Source organism: Micromys minutus, assembly GCF_963924665.1.
Source record: "Micromys minutus genome assembly, chromosome: 1".
NCBI lineage: Eukaryota > Metazoa > Chordata > Mammalia > Rodentia > Muridae > Micromys > Micromys minutus.
This window is the reverse complement of record NC_137969.1, coordinates 62,802,152-62,822,314: the sequence shown is the minus strand read 5'-3', so window position 1 is coordinate 62,822,314 and position 20,163 is coordinate 62,802,152. Positions and strand designations below refer to the sequence as shown.

The window sequence follows — 20,163 nt, the reverse complement described above, 5'->3', positions numbered from 1 at the left end:
GTGTATTCTAGGCTGGGCTGGAATTTGCCATTTAGCCTAGGATAACCTTGATTTCTCTGTCTCCACTTCCAAGTCCTGAGATTGCAGATACAATGCCTGATGTATATGAGGCTGGGACTTTAACCCTGTGCCTCTTGAATGCTAGGAGAGCACTTTACCTACTGAGCAGCATTCCCAGCCCCTGGTGTTGTACTTTTCACAGGCAGTTTTGTGTTCAGTTGATAGGGCTATGACATTTTATTTGTTGGCTGAGTTATTTATTCATTAGTATTGCAAAGATGGAGTCTAGAGACATGCATGTGGCAGAGCTCATCCACATTTTGTTATTAGTTCCTTCTTCTCTGCCCTCCCCTTCTTTAACAAAGTCTCTTTTCTTTAGCTCATTTATTTTACTTGTGGGGGTAGCACACATGCCATGGTGTGTGTTTAGGAGTCAAAGACAACCTTGAAGAGTTGATTCACTGCCAGATAGATGGTGGTGGCACATGCATTTAATTCCAGCACCTAGAAGGCAGTGGCAGATGGATCTTTGAGTTGGAGGCCAGCATCATCTACAGAGTGAATCCTACGACAGCCAGGGCTACACAGAGAACCCTGTCTTGAAAAACAAAATAAAACCAAACCAAAAGCAAAACCAAATTCAGTTGGTTCCCTCCTTCCACCATGTGGGAATCAAACTGAGGTAGTCAGGCTTGTTTGTTAGCACATGTCTTTATCCTCTGAGCCATCATCTCAAGCCTCTAATTACAGTCAACTTTTTTTTTTTTAATATTTATTTATTTACCAGACACACCAGAAGAGGGCATCAGCTCCTATTACAGGATGGTTGAGCCACCATGTGGTTGCTGGGAATTGAACTCAGGACCTCTGAAAGTGCTCTTAACTTCTGAGCCATCTCTCCAGCCCCCTACAGTCGGCTTTAAAATCTTTTGTTTTCATAGGTTGTCCTGAGTCAGAGTCTCATAATGTAGACTGGGCTGGCCTGGAACTTGTTATGTAGCCTCAGCTGGCCCCCCATTTGTGCCCTGGGTGCTGAGGCCGAATGTATGTTCTGTGCTCTGAGTTTACAGAGTTTTTGCTTGCTATTCACATGTATACAATAAAATACTTTGCCATATCGTGACACTAAAATGTACCATTATGACATCTGAGTGAAAGTGGAAATGTGATATACCTGTTGTCTCTACTTATTTTAACACATTTCTCTTCTGTCTACAGACTAAGTTATCAAAAATTCTCATGATTAAAAAAGAACACATCAAGAAATTAAGGGAAATGAACACAGAAGCAGAAAAGCTGGTAAGGACTTAAGGATTTATTTTCCTTTGTTTACTTGTCTAGTTTTAAAATGGTAAGGTCTTGTGATTTTTTTTTTTTAATACTTTCTAGGCTTGTTTTTGTTTGAGACCAGGTTTTGCTGTATAGACCCAGCTGGCCTGAAATGAACTGTATAGACCAGGCTGGCTTCCAGCTTCTGGCAGTCATCCTATGTTTGCCTCCTGATCCTGGGACCACAGGCTTGTGCCACCACATCTGGTTACAATAAATATTACTTTAAATTCATTATTTTATTTTATCTTTTCTTAGTATATTGAATACATGCTACTAGTTGAGGAGTGGGATATAGTACCTGACCCAATAGACTACTACTACCCAGTTTTATAGGATTAATGGATATTAATGTCCTGGACCATGTACATGAGTGTAGAATTCGTGTCTGTGTCTGTGAATATATGTTATATGCATACATACTCTGGAGTAGCCATGTGTACTCTTAGTTGCTGCGCCATCTCTCCAGCCCATTTGGAACTGTTTACATAAAATCATTCTTAAAAGTAACTCCCTTGGGGCTGGAGAGATGGCTCAGCAGTTAAGCACTGACTGTTCTTTCAAAGGCCCTGAGTTCAATTCCCAGCAACCACATGGTAGCTCACAACCATCTGTAATGTGTGATCTGATGGCCTCTTCTGGTGTACAGAATACTCATACATGAAACAAATAAGTTAAAATCTTAAAATAAAAGTAATTCTCATTATGAACCATGCTGGCTTCAAACTCACAGAGATTGACATGGCTCTCCCTCCCAAGTGCTAGGACTAAAGATGTGAGCAATGGCAGCCAGCATGGTTGTTTTCTTATCAAGGTATCTTTTGAAGATAAACCTGGGGCTTGGGTTTATCAGTGGGATCTGGCTTCAAGCCATAGCCGAAATAGATGGGTGTTGCAGTAAATATTAAAACATAGAACAGGTTTATCTCTTCATCGGCCCTGAGGTCTCACTTCTCAAGCCTGGTTTTAGTTCAGAGCCACACGTTCCTCTGGCACCCGATCTGAGCTGCCACCACGGCTCAACTCCCTTCCCTTGGCAGTTTTCTACCGCCTGTTCTCCACCTCTGTCCCAGGATATTTCTGTACCCCAAAATCCCACACAAATACAACTCTACAGCTCGATAGCTTTTCATACAGGTTTAAATATTCAACTCTCAATTCACAAATCCTCTACACAACAAGATTGCATCATATAGACAAAGATAAAAACTGCCCTTCTATATGAGATATTAGACCTGTAAAATCCTTAATGTTCATAGCTTTTTAACACCAATAAATCTCAACTGGGTCCAGCTGATCCTTGGGAAGCTCCATGTTACCTCAACCTCTAGCCTCTGTCCTCTCACTTCCTCTGCCTCCTGACCTCTGACCTTGTCCTTTGACGTCTTATACCTCCCTTCTCTCCACCCCCTTGCCCTGCCCAGTCACTGGCTTTCCTTTATTTTACTAATTAAAATGGGGAGGTTCCAGTTGGAGTCTTATGACTAAGCAGCCCTTCTTGGGGAAGTGGATTAACATTAAAATACAGTCTCCGGACAATCTACCGCTAGGAAGATGTATGGATGTTTAGTTCCTAACGTGGATGGATGGGCGGGCAGACAGATGGACAGACAATCTTCAATTTAGACCCTGATGTACAGGATAAAGAAAGGCAGAAGGTAGTACATTGTTATGGAATAGTATATGTTTCCAAAACACTCACTAGTGATAAAATCAGGGCACTGAGCTGCACTTCCCTTCACGATGTGCCACAATCTGTCCATTTGTTTATAGATGGGCACTTGGATTTGTCCCAGTTTTAGCTTTTTACAAATTTGTGTTTTTATAAAGGTGTGTTTACTATGCAGTAATCTATTGAATTGTATGGTTGTGCAAATTTTATATTAAAACTTCAGTTAAAACAAAAATGTTAATGATAGCTGTTGAGCATGTAAGCACAGGCCTTTAATCCCAGCATTCAGGGAGCAAAAGCAGGCAGATCTCTTGAGTCCAAGGCCAGTTTACTGTACATAGCATATTCTAGGCCAGCCAGGGTTATATGGTGAGATTCTGTATTCAAAACAAAACAAAACTAGTTTTCCCCCCATACTGGGAATTGAACCTAGGCCCTCACATATGCTAGCCAACACACTGTTACTGGGCTGTACCCCAGCCTTATGACATTACATTTTCTAGCATGAACCTGTATGGTTTCAGTCTAGCTTTTAGGAAGCTCATATATAGCCTGACAGCTAATTCTTTCCCACTTACTTGCTTAATCTTTTATTTGACACATTATATTACAGTGTTCCCTCTCTTCCTCTGGTCCCATCTGACTCCCCATGGGGACAGCCACATGTGGTACAGAGATACTTGCAGTCAAAACACCATACATATGAAAATAAAAGTCCCCAAAAAATGGTGTGTGAAGAATGTTTATATAACTCTTTACTGGTTAGTGTGCAAGGAAGTGTTGATACGTTGTTCAATGAGAAGATAAGCTATTGGTCTTTTAGAAGGCAACTAGTCATATCAATAGCCAGAAACCTACTTCTCTGAATTATTTGTAGTACTGTGATAAACATTATGACCAAGGTAACTTACAGAAGAAGGAATTTGTCTGGGTTTATGGCTCTGGAGGACTAAGAGTCCCATCTTGGTGACAGGAGCAGGAAGCTGAGAATTCACATCTTTAACCATAATACAAAGTAGAGAACTAGCTGGGAGTGCCATGGAGTCACAAAGCCTACCTCCTGTGTTATATTTCTTCTATCAAGACTGCACCTCCTAAACTTTCCCAGGGAGTTCCACCAAATATTCAAACATCTGAGCCCACGGTGGGGGGAGGCATTCTAATCTAAACTACTAAGTTCTACTCTCCCCACACCCATTGGCTTGTGGCCATATCAATGTAAAATGAATTTAGACCAACTTCAAAGGTCCCTGTAGTCGTTCACAGTCAACACTGTTTCAAAGTTCAAAGTCTCTTTTAAAACTCAAGACAATCTCTTAATTATAACCTCCTGTAAAATAAAAAGGCAAATTAAATATTTTCTATCAAGGCATAGTGTGGAAGTACTAGATCATAGCAAGACTGGAACCCAGAAGACAAACACCTTGAGCTCCATCTTTGATGTCAAAGGGATGTTGGCTTCATTTAAGTTCTCTGTATATAAAATTTCCACTGAAGGAAGTAAGTGGGAGCTAGAGAGATGGCTGAGTGGCTAAGAATGCATACTGCTCTTGCAGAGAATGAGGGCAGTTCTAGCACTTGCATTGAGCAGCCCACTATCACCTGTGACTCCAACTCCAGGGCAGTCCTATACTCCTTGGGCATTGGTGTTTACATGTCCATACACATTCTCACCTAACTTAAAACAATCAAATAAAAGAGAAAAAAGTGAATAGCAGACATTATGCATCCCTAAAAACCAGGACAATCTCCTCAGGATATTGACACCATTATCAGGTAAGAACAGTACTATTGACTGTAGGCTGGTATAATGACCTGCTATTTGTTTTAGATTATGGAAATTGCATTGTTAAGATAAAACCTTATCAAAATATGTTTTTTCATGTCAGAAATCATATTCCATGCCCATTGGCATTGAATTTCAACGAAGATATGCAACAATTGTTCTAGAGCTTGAGCAGTTGAACAAGGACCTAAACAAAGTTTTGCATAAAGTTCAGCAGTATTGCTACGAGGTGAGTAATTTATGCTGCTTTTATTGTTTTGTTTTGAGACAGGGTCTTACTTTGTAGCTATGGCTATTCTGGATCTTGCTCTGGAGATCAGGCTGGCCTCCAACTCAGAAATCCACCTGCCTCAGCCTCTGTCTTCAAGTGCTGGGATTAAAGGTGTGTGCCATCACACCTGTCCTGGTTTGTATTGTTTTCTCTCTGTTTTGTGACTTGAAGCTTAATGATCTTACCTTCACCTTTTATAGGCTTTGAGTTAAACCAGTATCTTTAAAAGATCTTTTAGTAAAACTAATTTGCATATATATTTACTCATTGGTGTTCAAAGAGTATTTTATACATAATAAACTATCAATATTCAATTACTAAGTTACAAGTGATATTGCTTTATCAAAAAAAGACTTAGAATTAAAAATTCAGAAAAATAATCTTGTATTTTGATGGTGCATTTGTGCATGAGTCTTCATGTTCCTTTGTTGGGGGCAGGTACTTATGGGTTCCAGAGTCAGCAGTCAGTTTCAGAGTCTTCATGTTCCTTTGTTGGGGGCAGGTACTTATGGGTTCCAGAGTCAGCAGTCAGTTTCAGGTATCATTGCTCAGGAACTGTCCACCTTGTTTTATCACACAGGGTCTCACTAGGACCCAGAGCTCACTAAGTGTCTTTTTGTGCCTCCCCAACACTGGGATTGCAAGCACAAACTGTCGTGCCTGTTCGCTATCTGGGTACTGAGGATCAAGTGCAGGTCCTCAGGTTTGCCCTGTTAGTACTTCATATACCATTTCCCCAGTTTCTAGCTAGTCTGTTAGCCATGAACTCATAATTCTTCTGCCTCAACTTCCTCTAGCCTAGAATTACAGACATGTACTATTGCGCCTACCAATTGCACAACCAAAGAACTCTTAATTCCACTGTAGAAGAATTTTAATCCAGCAACATAGCTGTTCCAGCAAGGAAAACATCTAAAGGCCTGGGTCTTTAGTACACACCTTTAATCTCAAACAATGTAGGTAAGATTAGTCTGAAAGTGACTACTAATTGAGGGGCAGACAAAGTGATAAATCAGAAAGATTTGACGAACTCTCATAAGAACAGACGGAAAGAGAGGAGATGTAAGAGCAGAGCAGATTATGTGCCATGGTCAGTAATTTGGGAGTCAGTTGAGTTTGGTGCAGTGAGGTCATTCATTTATGACTTTGTGCAGTTCTGTGCAAGTCAGCAGAAGCAGTTTTTACCAGGACAGTTTTACAGACAGACAGGTTGCAAGAGAAGACAGGAGGAGCCAGAGAATGAGAAGGAGCCAGATTGAATCAGTCAGCTTGAAGAGGAGTTTGAGCCAGAACAGCTGAGTTGAACCAGCCAGCTAGAGTTCAAAAAGCACTAGAAAAGGTGAGTTTATTCAGCAGGAAGTCTAAGAGGCTGAAACATTCTAGACTTAGGCTAGCAGACGGAGGCTGGAAGCTGAAGCCTTTGAGGTCGGACTTGCAGATGTTAAGATTGTATGGAAGCTTCCAGGCCTAGGCCTGGAGATAGTACAGAGAAAGAAATGCTCAGGGCTAAGACCAAGCCATGTGTTCGTACAACTTGGGTCCAGCTCTCCTCTCATCACTCCATCTGAGGAAACAAAATCACCATTTCCATTTACTTTTCCACTATCTCAGAAACCATATTTTGGTTTACTTACTATGTTTCTTTTTTCTTTTTTTCTTTTTTTTTTTTTTTTTTTTGCCTGTGCATATACTTTTGCACCATGTATGCGCCATTGGAAGCCAGAGGTGTCAGCTCCTCTGGAACTGGAGTTACAGACTATTAGCCATCATGGGGTGCTGGGTCCTCTGCAAGAGCAACAGGATTAACTATCCATCTAACTGTCTCCCCAGCCTCCTCCTTTAAATGTGCTTATTTTACTTAAGTGTGCACCATGTGTGTGCTTAGTGCCTCAAGAAGTTAGAGAGGGCTGTGGGTGCCTTGGAATTGGAGTTAAGCCTTGTTCAGAGTCACCATGTGTGTGCTGGAAATCAAACCTGAATCATCTGCACAAACAGTCCTAAGCCGCTCTTTCTCCTTTCAACTGTGTCTTAGAGCTGTGAATCTTGGATTTCAGGGACACAGTTCACGAAAGTGTTCTTAATTTTTTATTCACATATGATTATAAATAGGAGGGTAGTCAGCCGTCTCCTAAATTTGAAACTCTCACTGCTGAGCTTTGTATTAAACTATCATGATGCTTTTCCGTTCTTTGAAGCTGTGTTTCTAATAAGGCCCCTCTGTTTGTGATTTTAATCACCATGTTAGCAAGTCCCCAAAGATCTGCCACAGATGATGATGTTTATCTGCTTGAACGGAACTGAATGAATTGTAGTCATCTATGCCTGTTCCTTTAACCATCCATCCTCACACACCCCAAACCCACACCTGCACCCCTTTCATGGTTCTGGGAGTGACATAACCAGGGCTTTTAATATTCTAGGCAAGTTCTTTGCCACTAAGCTGTATTTCTGATCCTTTGATTTTAGTGATACAATATTGCTCTACAGCCAAGGCTGGCCTTGATCTTAAATCTTCCCACGCTGCTAAGTGCTAAGATTGGAGGTATGTGACTGAGCTTAGCTTGGTCATTATTTATTCCTACTTTCCTGATACTTGCCTGCTACTGTCCATCAGTGACTTGCTCTAGTAAATAGATTTCCTGCCCTGACTAATATCTATCTGGAATAAGTATAGACAACAGGGTTTAAGAGATTTCCATGACAAATGACACATAAAGATAGGGCTTATATATCAGTCTCTGTGTCATCCCCATGGACATTTGTGATAGGCTTCTTTCCTACTCAGATTGATTTCCACAAAGTTCTTGAATTGCAGCATCAATTTAAAGAAATAACCTAAGCACATGACTAAGTAGTTTTATTCCTTAATACACACAGACAGGTGAATACATATTTACCAAAAGGAACATAGAATTTTCATTCCCAGAATGAGAAAATTGATGCCAAAATAAAAGTTAAAAGCAGTTAAAAGTACTGGGTGCTCTTCAAGGGGACCCAGGTTTGATTTTCTACGGCCATGTGATGGTTATTCATTGCACCGTTGCCAGTGACTGCAAACATTTAAAAAACAGTTAAATTCCAACTCTTAGGAAATTGGCTGGCTAACTTATGGGACCCTCCACACAGTTTAATGCTGTTACAGGAGAAACAAAGAAGAGCTGGAGAGTTGACTTGGTAGTTAAGAGCACTTACTGTTCTTGCAGAGGACCTAGGTTCCATTCCTAGTGCCCACATAATGACTCATAAACATCTGGAATGAATCCAGCATTCTCTTCTGATCTCCACAGGCACCAGACATGCACATAGTGTGTAGAAATACATGTAAACAAAAAACCTCATGCACATAAAATAATTTTAAAAACAGGGGTGGGGGGAGCTATCTTCCAGATGTAAATTTTAAGATTTTTTTTAGTTTAATTATTATGAGAATTGTGTGTATGAATGCATGTATACATGTACATGCTGACTCACATGATATGGCACACATGTGGAAGTCAGAGAACCACTTTCCAGTTCTCTCTCTTACCATGGTTTCTAGCATTGAACTTGAGAGGCAAGCACATGTACCTGCTGAGGTAAAGCATGCAAATGAGGTGTGGCAGCAACGTCCCTACAGTCCAAGCTATTCTGGAGACTGAGCTGGGGAGTTGAAGCTAACCTGGGAAACATAGCTTGATGGGTGCTCTTCTCAATAAACAAGCAGAGGGGGAGGAGGAAGGAAAGAGGGAGAGGGAGGAGGAAAGAAAAGGGGGTGGATTTTGTGGGACGGGGTGGCACTTATCTTATGTGGAAATAATTCATTTTTTCCTGTTTATTTCTTTTCTACAGAAAGGATAAAGTCATAGACTGGTTTGAGTGTAATATGGTCCTGGAGAGGCAGGAGGAATAACATGTGCTTGAATGTTTGTTTTGCCTATAAATAAAAGGAAATTGATTAGGATGTAGCTCATGGCTTGTTCAAGGCCAATTCTGATCCATTGTAAAATCAGGACAGAAGTTGTGGTAAAGTCCTCACTGCACAAGTGTGAGGACCTGCATAGATCTCAGCACTAAGGAAGGACAGCCATGCTTGTCATTCCAGTGCTTGGGAAGTAGGAGCAGGCAGGCTCCTGGGGCACTTTTGGTACAGGGATAGTTTGACTGAGGGTACCTGAAGTTGACCTCTGGCCTTCTGTACGCATGTGCACACACACAGAAACATTTATTCACACATACAGAGAGGAAACTGAAGAGAAAACCAAGCAAGCACAAGTCAACTCTACAAGTGAGCACACTGAGAGATGAAGTCTGGCTTCATCTCAGTGGACACACACTAGAGCAGACAAACTGATGCTGATGGCAGGAACTAAGTGTTTTCAACATCCACCTTTAGTCTGGTGCCAAATTCTAAACTCACTAGGAAAGTTCTATTCTCACAGTGGCATGAAATAGCAGTCCTGAAATTCTGTGTATTCTAGGGCTGAGCAAATGAGCTTGTTGGGGATAATGGGAGCCAAGTTTCTCCCTGTGGGGGAACAGAGTTGTGAGAAGAGAGACTAACTACATCCTAAGGCATTAGACTGGCACAGGAAGCTAGTCTGAGTTCATGGGTTGTTCATCACTAAATGAGTACGTCTATTAGCTTAGGAGCAAAGATGTCCTAGCAGCAGAGACCACACCTCACAGCCAGATTTGATCTCAACATTATTCCCAGTAAAAGGAAATAGGGATTCTTGAAAAGAGGCAGTCTGGGGGCCTAGGGCAGCAAGAGGTAGATTAATATGGACCATTTTACTATTTCAGGAAAATGTGCCCCAAAACATTTAAAATCAAGTATCATCATAGAGTTCTGAATGCATATTGGTATTTTTAAAATGTTAACTTGGGCTGAGGTAGTGATGGCTCAGTAAAGTGTTCACCATTCAAGCATGAGGACCTAAGTTCAAATCCTCAGTACCTTCTTTAAAGCTAGGCACAGTGGTATAAACCTGTGATCCTATTACTGCCAAATCAGGGAAATGGACACAGCCAGATGGATCCCTGAGATTGATTGGTATAGGCCACCCCACATACCCAAGTTGGCGCACTTGACTGAGAGACCTTGTCTCATAAAAGAAAGATGAAAAATCACCAGGAAATGACACATGGGGCTTGGAGATATGGCTCGGTGGTTATGTACTCACTGCTCTTACAGAGGACCTGGGTTCTATTCCTACCACACAGTTTAGCAGCTCACAAGTGCCTCTAACTCCAGTTCCAGGGAATCTGATGCCTCTGGCCTCTCTGGGCACCTGTATCCATGTGATACACATAACACACATACGTGCACATACTCAGTAATTATAATGAGGGTTTTTACAGTCTCGCCCTCCTTACATCTTCCCCCTCCCACTGAGGATCTTACAGCTCCCCTCTCCCACTAAGGCGGTCCCACACCCTCCAAGAAGGAGTGCTTCAACCTAATCTGGGCAACCCCTGGAATGTAAGGGAAGAGCCTTGATATATGACCCAGACAGGCACCATAACAGCACTTCCCAGGAAGCAGTGTCTTATCTGGGCAGTCCTGGAAGAATGTGGGGCATAGGTCTTTAGATGCAACCCACATTGGCAGCAGCCAATTGATTTAAAAATCAACTAAACTCACCAATGCTTGCATGCCTAGTCACCATTGCTGTAGCCCACCTGTTGTTAGTAAGTGTATAAAAACTATACTGACAGAGGGCTCGGGGTTGCCTCTTCTAGATGTAGGCCACCCCAGTGCACTGGACTAATAAACCTCTTGCTTTTGCATCAATCCCTGATCTCTCGTCTCATTCATGAGAGCTTCAAATAGATAAGGGTCTTAAAATAACAATAAATTTAAAATAAACGTAACATTTGACAGCCATAGTAATGACTGATACAACCAACAAGCATCATTGGATATTCAGATTGGTAAGGAAAACTGATGCCAAACAGGAACTTTACGTAGCCTCAAAGTCTTTTCTTGAATACTAATTACAAAGAAATCTTCACTATGTGGAAATCTGGCAAACACTTCACTATGTAACAGCAGAAAACCGCATCTCACCAGTAATGAGACAGATAACCACTGGGTACCATGCAGTAATGATACACAGAGATGACTCTGCATCACACTGTGGTACTCCTGCCAGAAATGTGCAAGTTCAGTGTAATTATGACAGCTCACATAGCCTATGTGTAGGGATATTACCCATGTCCTCCAAGTGTCCTTTGACTCCACGTGTATGCCATGGCACATTCGTGTCCACACACACACACACCATTGTCAGGGTATATCTCATGTTTTATTCCTGCATGTTCAGCTTGCACCAGACCAGGGACTCCAGCCTGCTGATCAGCCAACAGACATGAGACGGAGGTGTGAGGAAGAAGCCCAGGAAATTGTCCGGCAAGCCAACTGTGCCTCAGGACAGCCCTGTGTTGAAAACGAAAATCTGACAGACTTAATCTCCAGGCTCACTGCGATTTTATTACAGATTAAGGTAAATTGAGAGAAAAATAGCTTTGTTTTTTTTTTAATCCTAAGAATCATATTAATTTGTTCCTTCTTATTTTTATATTTAGGCTAAAATTTAATTACATTTTGAAACATTTTTTTCCCTGTAGTGTCTGGCAGAGGGAGGAGACCTGAATTCCTTTGAATTCAAATCACTCACAGATTCATTAAATGACATAAAGGACACAATAGATGCTTCTAATATCAGGTAAGTCATAGGTACATGATGGCATTAAGAGTTCTGCTCATTTGTAAAGTATTTGTATTTGTTTATTCTTTAGATATACTTAAAAGAGCTTTTCACTTCTAGTCCTCCTGTTGACAGAATAGACATTTTACATAAGCTCTGCATGAAGGCATCAGGTCGTAACCTCCGGGTTTGGTTTTCTGCAAAGACTATGCTTCTAAGCCTACTTTCCCGCCAGCACCGAAACAGATCTGTGCCTTCCCTGAAGGCTTTCTTAGATTTTGGGATTTTGGGGTTTTTGGTTTGTTTGTTTGTTTGTTTTCTGAGGCATCAGGGTCTCTCTGTAGCCCAGCTGTCCTGGAACTCACTGTGTAAACTGGCCTCAATCTCAGAGATCCGCCTGCCTCTGCCTCCCAAGTACTAAGATTAAAGTTAGCTGTTTTCTAAGAAATGTATATTTGCTAATTAAAACTAAGTACCCCCCCACACACACAAATGCTTTTCTTGAGGTCTTGAGATGGTTCAACAGGTAAAGGCATTTCCCTCCATAGCCCAGCACCTGAGTTCAGTCAGTAGGATATAAAGGTCACAGCTGTCTTCTGATCTCTGGGTACCACAGCACGCATGTGTGCATGTGTACACAGTAGCAAATGAATAAGTTGTAGGGCTGTCAGGATGGCATTTGTCATCCAAACCTGGGGACCTGATCTCAGTCCTCAGAACCCACATAACAGCAGAGAGAAAACAGACTCCACAAATGGTTTCCTGACTGCCACAGTTGTGCCATGGCACACACAATAATAAGAATTAACTAATTCATGTTTTGTTTTTCTTAACTTTGTGATAGTTGATTTTATTTTCTCTTTCTTTAGTTGTTTTCAGAATAATGTAGAGATCCATGTTGCACATATCCAGAGTGGCCTGAGCCAGATGGGAAACTTGCACGCCTTTGCAGCCAACAACACTAACAGAGACTGAGCACAGGAGTCCTGGTACCAGCTGCACAAGACCTCGGTCTGAGGAATCCTTTTCCTTAGTCTAAGCTTCCAACACCAGTAACCTATCTGCTGGGAAACAAGAAAACTGTGCATCTCCAGATACGGCTTTTTAATACACTGTACTGCTTCTTAAACCAGCATTGTGCTGACCAGCATTTACTTATTGTTCTTTTATTATCGAGATGCAGTAGTGTTGCTTCTGTTTCATGTTTATCAGCAAATATTTTTAACCTGAAACTATCTGAATGTACTATCTCATGGAGGAGTATCACCATTGTTTATACATGCATGAATTCTGTGACAGAGAACATGAAGAAGCATGGTCTTTCCATGCATGATGGATGGTGGGAATCCCATCTGAGAATCGGCAGTCCAGTGGATTTAGTTTACCATTGTATCTCAGGCTTCAGGTCCTGAGTGTGGAAAGTCCTAGTCTTAAGGAAGCCCCTGGAATACAGACGGGAAACTTGGACTAAGTACAGTTACATATACTGACAGTTGACATGGTTCTACAGATCAATGTATAATAAATAAGTATTTTAATTTATCATAATTTATAAAAGCTTTGTTTATCAGCAGAAGAAAATGAAGGAGCAGGAGGAACGGTACCGTGGAATGCTGGATTTCAGCAAGTGGACTTGACATGCCTTCCATGATTCAGGGCAAAAGTGCTATTGTTAAGATTTATTTTAAAAAAGACTGATAAACACACTATTTTCATATTTTTTTGTTTATTTGCACAACTTTAAACCAGATTACTGGTTAAAATTCAACAGTACACAATTTATGAAGTAAAAATATTTTATAAAGAAAGCATATGACTGGTGTGAATTATAGAGGGAGGTTTGGGTTTAGTTGTTTTCTTGTTTGGTTTGATTTTCTTTTTAAGAAAATCCCTGCCTAAAATAATCTTGTAAAAAGTATGTATTTTAAAATTTTTGTTTTAATATAGAATATTATAAAGCCAAAATATAATTGCTTTCAGATTTGGAGTTTAAAATAGAGCTATAGAGGTGGTTCTGATTCTTTGACGTCTCATAAAATGAGACTTTTGTATATTAATGTATAATAAAACTGAAATAAGATTATTTTCCCTGAAATTTTTGTATAGTTTAAAAATGCTTCTGTGTTCTTTGTTGGTATTGGGCCACTGCAAATCTTAGTGCAGAGTTTATATTTAGCTAAACTGTTATGTTAATTAAGAAATGCACAAATCTTTTATTCTTAATATTTGTAATTCTAAATAAATCAATCTATGAAATTTAATGTCTGAGAATTTTATTAATGTAAGATGGTAATTAATATCTTAAATGTTTTCATGTTTTCTGACTCTGTAAGTTACCCTCTGAGCAGAGCACCCACACACACACACAAATGAAAGTAACCCTTTTTTTAATCCAGGTGTAGTGTTGCATACCTTTAATCCCACCACTAGGGACTTGGCAGAGGCAAGTACATTTCTGTGAGTTCAGAGCCACTCTGTTCTACATAGAACCTGTCTCCCAAAAAAAAAAAAAAAGTGTTTTTTTTTTTAATGTTTACTACAATAACAGTTTCCACTAAGTTTTTAGGAGATACAGTACAGATCGGTGGCCAGGTCTCTTGTGTTTTTGTTGTCAAATTCTCACGGTATTGCCCAAGCAGGCTTTGCAGCTGGGACTTTAGATGCAGCCCACCGAGCCCAGCTCTGATCATCTGGAAAGTCATCTCTTTCCAAGTATCACTCACTGAGAGGTGGTTTTGTTTTTCTATGAGTAAATCATTGTGGAAACACTAAGCAAGTAAACTTTGTTTCTTAGTACGAACCCAGCAGAAGGCTAAATTTAATATATTCTGCCTAGAAGTCCATGAATGTTTTGACATCTTTAATATTGCATAACACTCACTTGTCACACTTAAGACAGACTTTATTTTGTACATTGCCCTTCAGTGCTGTGTGTCAACAGCAGAGCCTGTGCCTAAGAATATAGCTGAAGTTTTATTTTTGTTAAGGAAGGAAGCACTATCTCATTAAAGTATCTAATTCTGAGTCAGATGCACCTGGGCTTGAATGATTCCATCCCTGGTGAGCATGTTTGCAACTTTACAGAAAGATCCCAGGGCCAGATGGAGCCAAGAGACTGAATCTCAGTTACTTAACAGTAAAAATTACTCAACCCTAAAGTCAAATTTTGTGGTCACTTAAAATGCAAAAAGACAGATTTGCCTTTAAATTTTCTTCATTGAACTGGCCTGGCGTGAGTAAACCCATAATCCCAGCTTATTGGAAGACAGAAGCAGAAGGCTCACAAATTCATGGCCAGCCTGGGCTACAGAGTGAATTCAATATTAACCTGGGCAAGTTGGTAAGATGCTGTCTCAAAGAGCTAAGGGAGAAAAAAAGGCAGTGGGGGGAAGCATAAAAGGGATCAAGCAATGGTAGCACATGCCTTTAATTCCAGCACTCAGGAGGAGTGGATCTCTGAGTTCAGGGTCTACCTGATCTACAGAGTAAGTTCCTGGGCATCCAAACCTTTCTTCCTGTCTGTCTTGTTTTTTATGTGTCTTGTACGTATGTTCGCTGTTTGTATGCCTGGTACCCAAAGAAGCCAGACTTGGACATCCTATCTGGAACTGGAATTAAGGAAAGTTAGGAACCATGTGGCTGCTTCTTCAAGAGCAACAAGTGTTCTGAATCACTGAGCCATCTCTAACCCCTAATTACATGGTTTCTTTTTGACAGTGATTCTGAGTATACCATTAAGTTTAAGGGGTTCTGAGATCTTGACACTAGATTTGCATCATCTCAGTTGGCCTGAACAGTCAGTCATCTAAACTCACCAGTTTAAGTGAGGCTCTGATAGTGAAACTTCAAAGTACCATATTAGTATATATATATTACATTACATTAGTACATTTACATATACTAGGAATGCAAAAATAGGGGGAAAACTCTGAAAACAAAATACTAGTGAGTCTTTGAATACTCGTGAATACTTTCAGCAAAGGTAAGTGTGATGGTTTGAATGAGAATGTCTCCTCTAAGTTTGAATACTTGGTCCCCAGTTGGTGGAACTGCTTGGGAAGGCTTGGGAGGTGTGGTCTGTGGAGGATATGTTACTGGGGGTTGGGCTTTGAGGCTTCAGAAGCCTACACCATCTCTAGTACTCTACCTCCTTGTTTCCAAATGTGAGCTCTTCCTGCCTTCCTGCCTTGGCTTCTCCATCATGGACACTACCTCTCTGTCAGCCCAACTCAACACTTTCTTTTATAAGTTGTCCTGGTCACAGTGTTTATCACAGCAACAGTAAAATAACTAAGACAAGCTTTTTTAAAAAAATTTTTAATCAATTTTATTTTGTATGTGTGTATGTATGTGGGTGCACACCATAGCACACATGTGGAAGTCTAAAAGACAACTTAAATCCATTCTCCTTTCCACTCATGAGGGTCTTGGGGATCAAACTCAGATTGTCATGCTTAGTGACAGTGTGTTTACCTCTACTGAGCCATCTCATCAACCTGGCAAATAAGCTTACTCAAATAAATTCTCAAAGTTCCCTTCAGAATGTTTTCTCGGTCATTCATTATGAACTACTCAACTTTTCCAGGACCAAGGTCTGGGAAAAGAAGGTTCAATTCAAAACAGGGCTCATTTCAATGGGATTTTGTAGGAACAGTAGTAACATTCAGTAATCCACTAATGTTGCACAGGAAACAATAACAAGTGCTAAGGAAAATGGTCATCAAAGTAACAGGTACAAAAAATAAGATTAGTTAAGAAAAGTTCAGGCTTCAGAAAGTGGGGTGCCTGAGCTGTTTTGAAAGAGAAACTTCTTTTTACTGAGTCCCAAGCAGAAAGGAATGACAGAGAAGCACACTGGGTAAATGATCTTAAAAGTTTGCATAAGCTAAAGGTGATGTCATTGACCGGGAGCGTGCTGGACAGGGTCTTACAGTTTCGTAACTGGAGGCTACCAAGGATTTCCAAACAGAGTAATTAAAAAAGGGGAATGAGAGGCATGGGGCTCTTGAAAGAGCTCAAAGTTAGCATCTTTACTGATGGAGTGTGAAGTTGACAGGCTAGATGAGAAACCAGTCAAGTAAGGGCAGGGAAGGTAGCTAGGATACACAGTCAGCTAGGAGAGAGAGACTGAAGAACTCCATGATAATGGCTATAGTTAATATCATTTCATATACTTAAAAATTGCTAATTGATTGTATCATCACAGAAAAAAGGAAGGTGACTGATGTCATGCATGTGTTATGCAGCTTGATTTGGACATATATGTTAATATCATATACAATATTAAGCAAAAATAGCAACATCCAGTCATGATGGTAAACAAAGGTAGGAGGACAAGAGTTCAAGCCATCCTTTCTTACACAGCAAGGTCAAGAACAAAACGCAAAGACATAATAAATGGTGATAAGGTTAGAGTACAGGATGCGAGTTAGAATGAATAACCTCACGTGATAAATCCTGGAGGGACTACAAGAAGATAGCAGCTACCAAGAAACGGGAGAAATTGAGTCAAGCTGAAGGTTCCTATGACGAAAACAAGTTCTGAACAATCAGTCTGAAAAATAAGAATAACCCTAGTAAGAAGGCCAAGGGGATGTGGACCAATAATGTGCAGTCTTGGAGATTCACAGTGACTTCTGGGTGGAAGGGTGGGTAGCTACCGAGAACAAGCCAGCCGTATAGGCTGTCTCGGAGAAGGGAAACCCAAATGTGAGAGGGGATCCAGAACCAAGGCCATGGCCAGTCAGGAGATCAGACAGGGTAGTGCTCTGGCTTGAATCAGTCTCCCAGGTCTCCCTGAGTACATCCTGAACTCTCCCAGAATCCTCAGAAGTTACCTAAGGCAGAAAAGATGTGCTCTTCCCATGAGTCCAACTTTGAGCCAATATCTCCAGAGAGAGATGAGTAAGTTTCAAAACTCTGAGAACCAGATGTACAGACGGCTCCTCCAGCCATGCTGGGATCCGGAATGTGATTCACATCTGCCTCTGGAGGCAGCTGAGGCTTCAGACAACTTGCTTCAGTCCCAGGTGCAGGGTGATGGAGGAAAACTTCCCGCCTTGAGGAGGATAAGGGCTGAAAAGACTTCCCACTCTGCCGCCTGGACTTGGCCCGTCTGTTCTGGAACCACACCTAAGGGACAGGAGGAAACAAGTAAATATTCAGCTGCTTTGAATTGGGGTTTTTATTGTTAATTTGTTTGGGGGTTGATTGAAATAGCATCTCTAGCCAGTGCTGGTCTCAAACTCAGGGTGTAGCTAAGGAGGACCTTGACCTTGAACTTGTGATTCTCATTCTTCCATTCCCCAGAGCTGGGGTTACAGGTTACACCACCACAAATGATTTATGTGGTAGTGAGGACTGAACTCAGGGCTTCATGCATGCTAGGCAAACACTCTACAAACCGAGCTACATCTCTAGACTGGCTTGGAGCGCTTGTGCTGTCGCCTGGTTCACAACTAACAATATATATGGATTCCAGTTATTATCAGCCAGAGTCTGTGCCTTACAGAAAGCACTTGAGCTGATGAGTTGACGTTCAGAGTTCCAAACCTTAAACCTTCTCGGCCATTCTCAGATGCAAAGCTGGAATGGTGTCTGGTTCTGTCTACACTGGATATACTCGGTTTGTTTGTCTGCTTTTCATTTTACACATTAAAAAAAAAGTCTCAGCTGCTCTCTCTCTCTCTCTCTCTCTCTCTCTCTCTCTCTCTGTGTGTGTGTGTGTGTGTGTGTGTGTGTCACTGAGACAAATTCATGCTGCGTAGGGTAGCACACATTTAATCCCAGCATTCTGGAGGCAGACGAAGTTGGATCTCTGTAAACCAGCCTGGTTTACCTGAGCAGCAGGGAGGGGGATGTGGAGGGTGTGGGAGAGAAGAGAGAGAGAGAGAGAGGGAGGGAGAGAGAGGGAGGGAGGGAGGGGGAGAGAGAGAGAGAGAGAAGAGAGAGAGAGAGGGAGGGAGGGAGAGAGGGAGGGAGGGAGAGAGAGAGAGAGAGAGAGGGAGGGAGGGAGAGAGGGAAGGAGGGAGAGGGAGAGGGAGGGAGGGAGAGGGAGAGGAAGGGAGAGAGGGAGAGAGAGAGGGAGGGAGGGAGAGAGAGAGGGAGGGAGGGAGAGGGAGGGAGGGAGAGGGAGAGGAAGGGAGAGAGGGAGAGAGAGAAAGAGAGAGAGAGAGGGAGGGAGGGAGGGAGGGAGGGAGAGAGAGAGAGAGAGAGGGAATGAGGGAAGAAGAGAGAGGGGGGGGTGACAATTGAATAATGAACATTAAAAGTCCACACTCTCCTGAAGTTAAATGAGGCCTCCTGCATAAAAGACATACACTAAGGCACAGACTAACCATCAAGAAGGCAAGCATCTAAACTGGGTGTTGGGGGAACACACCTGTAATCCAAGCACCCAGGAAGCTGAGGCAGGATTGGGAACTGAAGTCCAGCCTCGGACTACGCAGCATGAACTTGTCTCAGTGACAAACACTCAAGCGCGCGCGCCGCATTGTCTTCTTACTGGGAAAGAGCGCAACTATTTCTCACCACCTTCCCGCTGGGACCTTTGATGGGTCTACAAGCCTAGACTACAAGCTAACACGGCCATTACTGGCAGCCCTAGCTTGTAGTCTAAAACCATAAGGTTCAAAGAGTAACTTTTCCCCACAAAATGAATGACCCAACAAGCCTGTAACTCCCCAGCACCTCCACTCGAACTCGTGACTGCGACTTACCTGGATCCTGGACTCGGGTAGCAACGTGAGCGCAGCCAGGCGCTCCCGCAAGTGGATGTCGGGGTACATGGTCTGTCGGAAGACGAGCTCCAGCAACTGCAGCTGCTCGGAGCTGAACGACGTGCGCTTGCGGCGCTGCGGCGCGGATGGGGCGGCCGCGCCTTTGGAGGGTCCCGGTGGATCCTGGCCGGCGGGAGTCTGCGCTGCCGGCCCGGGGTCCCGGCTTGGAAAGCACGGCGTGGCCGCTGGGGCGCGAGAGTCCGGGGGCGCCGGGGGCAGCCCAGCGGCTGGGCGCGCGGCCGGGAGCAGCTGCCCTCCGGGGTGCGCGGCCGGGAAGGTGGGGAAAGCGGCGCCCTCTGCGAACTGCAGCTGCTGGGACCCTGCTGCGGCCATGACTCCCGGACGTTTCCCGGGACCCCCGCGCGCCTGCAGTTATAGCGGCCGGGAGCCGGGGAGGGGGCGGCGGCGCCATCAAAGGCGTGGGTGCGGGGAAGCCGGGTCTCCTCGGGGTGCGAGCCCGCCCCAGCCCCGCCAGACGCCGCGGGAATAATCGCTTCCGCTGACTCCGGGACGGAGTGAGGGAGGCGCGAACTTGAGTCCGGGCCGCCCCGTCCCTTCCCCGCCCATCCGCCGGCCAGCCGGACCACCAATCCACATACCTAGAACCGCTCTGCTCCGGTGGGGTCGTCCCAAGTGCG

General features: G+C 42.7%; 2 protein-coding genes across 5 annotated transcripts in view; one reads left to right on the top strand and one right to left on the bottom strand.

Annotated features, from left to right (window-relative positions):
• LIN9 (lin-9 DREAM MuvB core complex component) overlaps positions 1 to 12,729 on the top strand; it is a gene marked incomplete at its 5' end in the record, with an annotated part of 40,784 nt that extends 28,055 nt beyond the window's left edge. For 3 of the 4 annotated variants that reach the window (XM_080936745.1, XM_080936746.1, XM_080936743.1), the window contains 5 exons: positions 1,219 to 1,299; positions 4,891 to 5,016; positions 11,364 to 11,543; positions 11,668 to 11,765; positions 12,617 to 12,729. In XM_080936745.1, coding sequence (XP_080792871.1) covers positions 1,219 to 1,299; positions 4,891 to 5,016; positions 11,364 to 11,543; positions 11,668 to 11,765; positions 12,617 to 12,722 — 591 coding nt within the window. In that variant the 3' untranslated portion in view covers positions 12,723 to 12,729. The remainder of the gene's footprint in view (positions 1 to 1,218; positions 1,300 to 4,890; positions 5,017 to 11,363; positions 11,544 to 11,667; positions 11,766 to 12,616) is intronic. The other variant, XM_080936744.1, reaches the window with a different exon arrangement.
• Positions 12,730 to 17,573: 4,844 nt separating this feature from the next.
• MIXL1 (Mix paired-like homeobox) lies at positions 17,574 to 19,858 on the bottom strand (the record flags this gene model as incomplete). Its single annotated transcript, XM_080921950.1, has 2 exons — positions 17,574 to 17,879; positions 19,466 to 19,858. The coding sequence occupies 2 exons, from the start codon at positions 19,856 to 19,858 to the stop codon at positions 17,574 to 17,576; spliced, it is 699 nt and encodes a 232-aa protein (XP_080778076.1).
• Positions 19,859 to 20,163: the final 305 nt, after the last annotated feature.